At 42.7% G+C, this 10,000-nt stretch overlaps 3 protein-coding genes across 3 annotated transcripts in view; 1 reads left to right on the forward strand and 2 right to left on the reverse strand.

Moving 5' to 3' along the window:
- Positions 1-10,000, reverse strand: part of LOC135216052 (division abnormally delayed protein-like) — a 42,488-nt gene that overhangs the window by 23,787 nt on the left and 8,701 nt on the right. The gene's annotated exons all lie outside the window — the stretch shown is intronic.
- Positions 9,056-9,730, forward strand: LOC135216273 (acanthoscurrin-2-like). The gene has a single exon (XM_064251437.1). The coding sequence runs from the start codon at positions 9,056-9,058 to the stop codon at positions 9,728-9,730; it is 675 nt and encodes a 224-aa protein (XP_064107507.1).
- LOC135216274 (uncharacterized) overlaps positions 9,999-10,000 on the reverse strand; it is an 837-nt gene continuing 835 nt past the window's right edge. Inside the window, exon 1 of the mRNA XM_064251438.1 lies at positions 9,999-10,000. This exon is cut by the window's right edge and continues 835 nt beyond it. Within this exon, the coding sequence (XP_064107508.1) occupies positions 9,999-10,000 (2 nt within the window).

The raw sequence follows: 10,000 nt of genomic DNA on the forward strand, positions 1-10,000 counted from the left end.
AACCATCAATTCTTGAGAGCAAAACACAGAAACTGGAGATTCAGACAATGTCAGAGAAGCTGTATAGGCATCTCTCCGAGTTTCTCAGAAGGAGAGCGGGCATGGAATCCGAAGGTGGTGTTTAGGAATGTACGTAGAATTCAGACCCAAAGGCCAGTCGGTGGGACCTATAAAGGTATTCATAGCTGAAACAGAAACTGGGAGTAGAATGATTTGAAAGGTGTCACAGGAAGAAAACCTCAAAGCAGTTCCACTATGGACCAGTTTCTAGGAGAATATGAACGGAGGTACAGTAAAATTAACGAAAGGAGCTGCAGGCAATGTCTTATTTTCTTATTTTATCTTAAGTTTTCTGCCGACTATATCTCTTCTTTCTGTATTTCCTGCTGTTTTCTGTAATTTCTTTCAAATGAACACCATATGTTTTGGAAGCTTGAGTTTCAAGTAAGTGGCCCCTTTGGTGGGCTTGTTTCATGCGAATTTAGGATTGATTTTCTGATAATAATAATAATTAATAAAATAAAAAATAATAATAATAATAATTAATAATAATAATAATGCTTTTCTGAAAGTAGGACCTTGAAAACAACTTTTCTGTTGAAGTAATATTCTGCCGATTTCTCAAGTCTAATACGCAGCAGAATCAAGCCATTAATAATTAAGAATAATAATAATAATAATAATAATAATAATAATAATAAAATAATAATAATAATAATAATAATCATGTAGGCCTGCTTCATAAGAAGAGTTAATTTTCTGAATAATAATAATAAAAATTAATCAATAATAATAATAATAATAATAATAATAATAATAATAATAATAATAATAATAATAATAAAACGGCACACATAGTAAGAAAAGGTGATGGGACTCCAATAAGGAGGCAGGATGCAACCGGAACCCCACACATATAAATACCACCCAGTCGAATTAGAGGACTGTGATAGAGCAAAAAAAAAAAAAAAAAAAAAAAAAAAAAAATAATAATCCCTTTTTGATCAAGGGTCTTTGGTAACCACCCCAAGGACCCTCCATCACAGACAATAAGCTCTAATAGTCTTTGATGAGAGGGATATGTGCTCCGGTAATGCATGGCCATATCGCATGGCGCGCGGACCTCCTAATCATTGACTATTTATATATCTCCCTGGATATCTCTTCCGCCGGAAAGTCACGGAGAACTTGTATCATTCCTTTTTTGCTTACTTGGGGAGTAAGCCTACAAGTTTGCTTTTGTTTGTTGTTTGTGGGGGGGGGGGGGGGGGGGGGGGGGGGGGGGGGGGGGGGGGGGGGGGGGGGGGGGGGGGGGGGGGGGGGGGGGGGGGGGGGGGGGGTGGGGGGGGGGGGGGGGGGGGGTGGGGGGGGGGGGGGGGGGGGGGGGGTGGGGGGGGGGGGGGGGGGGGGGGGGGGGGGGCGGGGGGCGGCGATTGTAGGGGAAGGGTCTACGTAAGAGGAAAACAATTATTTTTTAATACAATATAGCCTATTGATTTTAATTTTCGTTGGTGAAACTAGGCGTTGTTTGACCGTAGATTTTAGCACGTTTCAATTTACGTTAAAAGTTAGGAATATAGTGCCTACAACTTACATGTGAGGGGCAAATCTTGTATGCATTCTGAGTAAGCTGGAGATCGGATCATTTTTCGCCGATACCTCTGGAATGCCTTCACTTTCCAAGATTCACTACTAACTGCTTCAACCAAATGGACTGGACTTCCAGGTCTTTTGACTGGAAAACTGGAACGCGTCCATTTAAGTCCTCGATCGTTTTCATTTGAATGGCGTGTGGTTCCAGTTCGATCCAGATTTCAAAGAGTATTGTCAATTAATATGTGAATTGTTTCTGCTTTATTTTCAGCTCTGAATGACCCATAGGACCCAGCACTTGGTCCTTGGTCTAAATTTTATATTTATATGGCTGGATTTTAACCCAGAACTTCAAGTACGTACATTTAGATATAAAAAAATATTAAACTCAACTAATGGACATTTTTGAACTAAATTTCTTCAAAATGGTGCATTAAGCCCCTTAAACGAGAGAGAGAGAGAGAGAGAGAGAGAGAGAGAGAGAGAGACATCCCTCAACTCCATCTTCGAAATTTTGGCTTTTTTTTTTCACTTCATCTCTTCCGCATTTCTTTATCTCTTTCTTTCGAACTCTCCACCATCCATTTATATGCAAATCTCAGTCTTAACATGACAAACGCAACTGGGGTCATACTTTCGCCTATGGAAAATATAGTAACAAATTCTGGCTCGGGTTCAGCTGATAATTCAGACTTGAGTTAACAAAGTCTGAATCGAGTTCTGCTGATGATTCACACTTGAGTTAAGGGCAGCTGCAAAATAGACATTCAGTCTTTCATTATTATTATCATTATCATCATCAAACTTCATCCAGTAATGATGGATGATTCCGTCAGTATTAATGCTAAGCTTATCATTAATCTTAAAATTTCACCTTCCCTTGTTTATGATGTTAATAATAATAATAATAATAATAATAATAATAATAATATAATAATAAACATTAAGGAGCTATGGACAACTTACAAGTTTTATTCAAGACGTAAGTAGAGAACAGAGAATAGACAAAACTAATGAGAAAATAACGAAATAAATGGAATGAAGGAATGAGAGAGAGAGAGAGAGAGAGAGATAGAGATTAGAGCGAGAGAGAAAGATAGAGATAGAGGAGGCGAGAACTTAACCTTGTAACTTTATTTTCATTACTAAAGCTCAGCAACCTGCTTGGAACTTCAATTCAAAACAGATATTCCTAAATGACCAAAAAGTCCAAAAACCAAAATCTAGCGAAAGAGGGGAATAGCGGACAACGACTGACCTCCCCCAAGGTCACGAACGTATGAGGTCACCCCCGGATCCTACCGATAGGCTTGAGATTGTAATCAAAAAAAAACAACCGATATCCAGAATCCCCCCCATCATCCGTTTCCAAAGGACTGTGGGGGTATGCGTGGCACGGACCGGGCATGGCAGACAAGGGTATTCCATCAATGAAACTAGCCGCGTATTAAAAAAAAAAGGACAAACGAACCGCGCAGGATGGAGATCTTTTAGGCGATGTGCGTCCTACGTTGAGAGACACAGGTGTCCTTTGCAATGGAAATGGTGTAGCAGAAGGATCTAGGAGTCCTTCACTCATACGCGCGCGCACGTCTATGTACGTACGTATGTATGTATATCACACTAATATGCCAGCCAACATAATAGGAGTTAACACTCGCCCCTGCTAAATATAAGTCTTCGCGAAGTTTGAGAGAGAGATAGATAGAGGTAAAGAGAAGAGAGAGAGAGAGAGATAACATTTTGTTAGAAAAAAAAGGTCCCAAGCTGTTTTTATAAGGTAGTTTTCTTATCTAAACGGTCATAAGCGAGAAATTTTTTTACAATTGGCCTCATAATCGTAAACAGAAGCAGAGGGTAAAATCCAAAATGGATATTGCCTTTTCCAATCCTTTTGTCGAAGCTTTTTTTTTTCCATTTTTCACCATTTTCTTCTATTCTTCGTTATTCCCCAGTCATTCTGTTTTCTATTTGTTATTTTTATAATAGTTTTTACCTATGACTAACCCCGTTTATTCTTTATCATTATTCCGACGCTGATTTTTTTCATATTTCGTTTTTGACAAATGAGGATATATTTTTTAATTTAATAATAAATAATAATAATCATAATAATAATAATAATAAATAATTAATAATAATAATAATAATGTAATAATAATATCATTATTATTGATTATTATTATTGAGTTTTGTATCCTGCAACATAATTCCCGTTTCCCAAATTACATAAAATTTTGAATTCTTTCTTATGATCGGTAAATACAGATAACTAAATATCTTTATCTATCTATCCTCTCTATAATCTTGTCTGTCTGTCTTATCTATTATCTATTCTTATGCATCTCTCTAATATATTTCTCTCATTTTCTCTCTCTCCCTCTCTCCTCCTCAACCTCTCCTACCATCCTCTCCCGATCTCCTCGTCTCCCTCCCAGACATCGTCCTCCGCCACTCTCTCTCTCCTCCTCTCTCTCTACTCTCCTCTCTTCCATACACACAGAGGGTACAACCTAGATTGAAAATCCTGCCTGTCCTATACTTCTCTCTCTCTCTTGCCTGCCCGAGGGTCCCAGCCTCGCTAACCCTTCACATCTCTCCCCACCCCAAAACAGAGTGCCGCTGTAACACAAGTCATTTGAATTGGATGGTTCATGCGGGCCACTCGAACTGGCCACTCAATCCGAAGCACGGGTCAATAATAGCAATAAATACTGGACACAAGGCAAAGTGGAGCAAGATGAAAGGATTAAAACTAATAAATAGATAAAATAAGATTAAAAATAAAATCAAACTATTAGTGGCAAGCTGTTTCGAGTTTGCAAATGTGATTTCTCAATGCATTTCTATATATTTTTTATTGAGTTTATTTGTTTTTTCTTAATCTATTTTTTGTTAGTGAGTGGAGATCTCTTCCTTCTTCTCTTGGCTTCATAATGAGACACATGAATATGGGCTCAATCTGCTGAATGAATAATAATAATAACTAATTAATAATCAATAATAATAATAAAATGCTTAAATCATCAGTTCCTTCATGATCTAAGTAGCCTATACACTGATCACTGACCCAGCGGATAAAGAGATGATTGTCTAAACCTATTTGCTTTCCAACAGCTATGGAGTTGGAATTCAAAGAATTTGTCCGTAAAAGGCCCGCCCAATTCATCTTGGACCCTATGAGGTCCATTCAGGGTGGCTTGTAAGGCAAACTTGACAGTAAAAATTGTTTTGGGGGAAAAAAAGGGGTGTAACAGGAAAAGAAGACCTTCCAGTTACGAAGAAAAAAAAATAATAAAAACAACTGTTAGATTGTAGGGAAAGAGAATATGACCGGAGGTACGGTAAGGAAAGAAAATGAAGGGGTCACAGCCTATGGGGCCGTAGGGGACGTCCGCAGAGAACCTTAAAGCAACCGCCTTACAGTGCACCGCGGGTGAGGCGCATTTTTTCACAAAACAAACATACGTCCATGGAAAGTTTAATTTCCGATTCCAAGAGGACTGGAGATAGGTCCTGGATATTGTTCTGCTGGAAACCAAACCGAAGTTTATTATTAGTTTGTGGAAAGTTCCATGGAAATCAGCTGGAACCCAAACAAACAGATGTTTTGCAATCGGGGGTGACCCACAACTCTCTCTCTCTCTCCTCCTCTTGCTCTCCTTCAACTCTCTCGCTTCTCTCTCTCTTCTCTCTCTCTCTCTCCTCCTCCTCCCTCCAAGTAGCCCGCCCGAAAAACTTTTTTATCGAGATCATCAGGTTTATATCCATAACATGAATACAGTGAAAGGTTAATTTCCTGTTATAAAGAACATAACAAAAGCATAAAAGAATATATATATATTTATTTATTATAACACTTCAAAAGTCCTCGCCCAGTAGCTTGCAAGTATAGGTTTTGATTTCAATAAAGAAAAGAAAGTGAAACAGCGAACGGATTAAGGGCAAGTGATAAAATTTGAAACCATTTTCTGTCTTTTTTAAGATTGCTTTTTTGTATTGATTTTTTTGTTTTTGATTTTTAATTTTTTTCTTTATTCTTTTTTTTTTTTTTTTTTTTTTTATTTTATTTTTTATTGGTTAACTTAAATATTTTATTTAAATTTACATTATTAATAATATTAACTTTTTTTTTAGCTTTCACTTATTTAACTTTAACACCAGGAAGTTTACAATCGATTGAATTTTCCCCCCAAGGCGTGGCTATTCTTTACCACACGCAAATTTCACATAGGCCTATTGCAGAGAGGCAGTTTTAATTCAACTTTTTTCCGTCCGCCTATTTTTAGTTTCAATTTTATTTTAAAGAGCAGTGGTCAAGTTGTCCATAAGAGGGTATCATAAGCCTCTCGTAGCCCTGTTCCAATAAGCAAAATGCACACACACTGATTACGAAAACGATACTCGCCATTTTACAAAAAATAAAAGACAATGAAAAAATGGCCCCTAGGCCGAACTCCTGAATAATAATGACGGCCTGTTGATCAGTCCTGCTTTGAAAGGGAGCGCATCCTCTTTAGTGTTACCTGATTGAACACAGCCGGCAACAACCTGCTTTTCAAAAGTTCAAGCGGAAATCTATCCGAGTGTGTTTTTTTTTTTTTTTTTTGTTTTTTTTTTTTTTTTTTTTCAAAGCAGGGCAACGAAAAACACTGTACACCGTTTTGTGTCTGCTGCCGGTGATCTGCGCTGGTTAAGTCCACCACTGCTGTGACTAATTACATTTCTCGACTGATGAATGATGTCTGTTCGTTAATTCGTAATGCGTTTTTAATTATGTTAATTTTTTTCTTTCTCTCGCAAGCAAAATTAGTAAGCAATAATGGCCTGATTTTTTTAGTATCATTCATCGAGTAGGTCTTGATGTTGCTAATAGGTTAAAGTATACACCTAACGTTCTCTCTCTCTCTCTCTCTCTCTCTCCTCAGTGGTAACACGCCCACGACACCACACACACACCAGCCACACACACACCACATATATTATATCTAATCGTATATATATATTATAATTATATATATATATAATATAATCTAGTATATATCTCTTTATCTATCCTAACGACACCACACACACACCAAACAACTATTCCTCAAACCAAACAAACTGTTTTCAAAAAATATTTCTAACAAAATACTAATTAATTGAATGAATAACAATATCAGCGTTAATGGTTATTCCATTGATTAGGTAATAAACAATAGATCCCCCACTGGAACCGTCAGAAAACAAACAAACCCAAGGAATCCAGTACGAGAAGCAATTGGTTTTCATGAAAGCAAATAAACAAGAGACAAAAAGTGAATAAATAAAGAAACAACCAAAGTCACACAACAATATGGGAAATCATGAGAGAAAAGTAATGAAATAAATATTGCATAAACAATTCGCTACAGAAACTGACTATAAAAACGACAGAGATATTTAGCAAAAACTGTAACAATAAAATACAGGAACGACTAACAATAAATTACAGAAACAACTGTAACGATAAAACACTGCAGCAACTGTAAACAAATTACAGCAACGACTGTAACGACAATATACAGAAAAAACTGTAATAATAAAGTACAGAAACATCTGTAACGATAAAACTCAGTAATAAACGTGAAGATAAAATACAGCAACGACTGTAACGACAATATACAGCAACAACTGTAATAAAATACAGCTACAAAGTACAACAGCAGCAGCTGTAACAAAAAATACAGCAACAACTGTAACAAAACACAGGAACAATTTCAGCCGTAACAACCACATACAGCAATAATTGCAACTGTAAGAATAAAATACTGCACCAATTGCAACAACAGACCACAGCAACAACTGTAACAAATTAAATACAACAAAAATTCTGACAGTAAAACAATGCAGCGTTTATGTACGAACGCAAATTTGCCAGATCTCGTCAAACGATCAAAAGCGAGAGAGAGAAAATAAAATAAAAATAAAAATATGTTATGAAGAGCATCTGATGGCAAATATTTATCTCTGATGAATATTGACGATATATCTACAAACTCAATCGTCAGTCTTTAAAAATTTATGGCCGTACTAGATGATCTTGTTGTGACGTTGTGGTCCTGATGTTCTCCGAAATACGGAGAGAAGCCTAACGCAGGAATAGTCACCTCGTTGGGTGTTGCTCTATGGCTGCCTATTTTCACTAGTGAGGATTCTCCTGATAGCTGATGGAGCCGAAGAGCCCAAGGAAAAGGAACTGAATGAGAGAACTGCAGCCTTGCGAGACGCCATCCAGTGCCAGAGAGAGCAGCATGTGAACTTGGACAGGATGATAATTCTTCAGCTGCAAGAGAGGTTCCACTACTACGATACAGATCACTCAGGAGGTGTTGCAACATGGCAGAACTTGGCAAAACAGGATCCACTCACTGCAAGCTGAAAAGCTATTTTGAAAAAGAAGAGCGCTAAAGAGAAGAGAGAGAAACAGCTACTAGAAGACATGATCCTCAAGATCAGGCTGAAGAAGCGGTGCGGATGGCGAGGCTATTCCTGGAACAAAGATGCGACCGAACAGCGCGAATCCGAGATGGAAAGACCTTGAGCTCAGCTTCCAGCGTCTGCAGAAGGAAGTGGAAGACCTCTGGAAGGAAAAGTGTGGACTCCAGTGTGACACTGAAGCAAGTTCAGGCGACCTGAAGAACCTGCAGGAGAAATGCAGACGCCTGTCAACTGGAGAAGCAGGTGTCCGTCTTCAGGGAATGGCGGGATGAAGTCTGCGCTGCCTCATGGAGACGGATCAGATGGGGAAAATTGAGGTGATAGTTTGTTTTTGTGTGGAAAGTTTGACATTTATTTTGTAAAAATGAGTTTGTTTGTAGAAGGAAATGGAAGTTGAACGGAAATAAATGAATGAAAAATGTTTTTTTAGCGTTTTATTGATTCCTCGAAGCCTGAGGAGAATCCAAGGATTCCTGGAAGTGCCAGGAAAGAAGAGGATTTGTAGAAGCTCCAGGATCATCCACAAGATCCAGTGGCATAATCTAGATCTAAAGTTAAGCACAGGTTTTAAGTGGGTAGAAGCATCTTTAGGAGATGCTTCTCTCTCTCTCCCTCCCAGGGAGAGGGGACGGTGGGGAGGTGGGCTGGGCTGGGCGCTGCGGGGATGGGATGGTGGGGAGGAGGGCTGGGTTGGGCTGGACGCCGTGGGGGCGTCGAGATGGACGGCGGGTGAGGAGGGCTGGGTGGGCTGGCGCCGCGGGGGTGCGGGGACGGGACGGTGGGGTGGGCTGGGTTGGGCTGGGCACTGTGGGGGTGCGGGGATGGGATGGCGGGGAGGAGAGGAGGGCTGGGCTGGGCGCCGCGGGGGGTGTGGGGATGGGACACCGGGGTGGCGGGGTGGGCGGGTGGGCTGGGTTAGGCTGCCACTGCAGGGGGTGTGTGGATGGGACAGTGGGGTGGCGGGCTGGGTGCTGCCAGGCGCGGGTGTAAGGGATGTGGGATGGCGGGGCGGCGGGATGGGCTTGGGCTGGGCGCAGCTGAGGCGCGGGACAGGATGGATCTGGGTGGCGGGCAGGGACGGGGCTGTGCTGTGCGCTGCCAGGGCACAGGGACAGGACGGCGGGATGGCAAGCTGGGCTGGGCTGGGATCCACGGGGGCGCAGGGTGGGATGGCTGGCTGGGGGCTGGGCTGGGCAGGGTGCCGCCTGGGCGAGAGGACAGGACAGCGGGGTGGCGGTATGGCTGGGCTGGGCTGCGCGCCGCCAGGCCGCTGGGATGGGATGGTGGGGTACCAGGCTGGGCTGGGCTGGTAGCCGCTGGGGCATGGGGATGGTACGGTGTGGTGGCAAGCTGGGCTGGGCTGGGCACCATGGGGGCATGGGGTGGGGATGGGATGGCGGGTAGTGGCGGGCTGGGCTGGGCAGGGCGCCTCCATGGTGCGGGAATGGGGTATGGTGGGGTGGCGGGCTGGCTGCTGCAGGGTGCGGGGATGGAAAGACTGGGTGGCGAGCTAGGCTGGGCTGGGCATGGGCACTGCCATGGTGCGGGGACGGTGGTGGCTGGGTGGCAGGCAGGGCTGGGCTGGGCACCACCGGGAGTGGGGACGGGACGGCGGGGTTGCGGCCAGGGCTGGGCTGGGCACCGTCCAGGGCGTGGGAACTGGATGGCGGGGTGATGGTGTCTGGCTGGGCTGGACGCTGCCATGGAGCAGGGATGGGGTTGGCTGGGTGGTGGGCTGGGCACCGCCGGGGTGTGGGATGGGACGGTGGAGTTGCGGGCAGGGGCTGGGCTGGGCACCGCTGGGGGTGTGGGGGTGGGGAAGGGATGGCCGGGTGGCGGCAGGGCTTGGGGATGGGCGCTGCCGGTGGGGACGGGGAAGGTGTGGTTGTTGGCTGGGCATCACCGGGGGGTGTGGGCATGGGATGGCGGGGTGGTGGGCTGGGCT

Source organism: Macrobrachium nipponense, chromosome 6 (assembly GCF_015104395.2).
Source record: "Macrobrachium nipponense isolate FS-2020 chromosome 6, ASM1510439v2, whole genome shotgun sequence".
Classification (NCBI taxonomy): domain Eukaryota; kingdom Metazoa; phylum Arthropoda; class Malacostraca; order Decapoda; family Palaemonidae; genus Macrobrachium; species Macrobrachium nipponense.

Coding starts and splice junctions, on each gene's coding strand:
- LOC135216273 (XM_064251437.1), top strand. CDS start 9,056: ATGGCGGGGCGGCGGGATGGGCTTGGGCTGGGCGCAGCTGAGGCGCGG.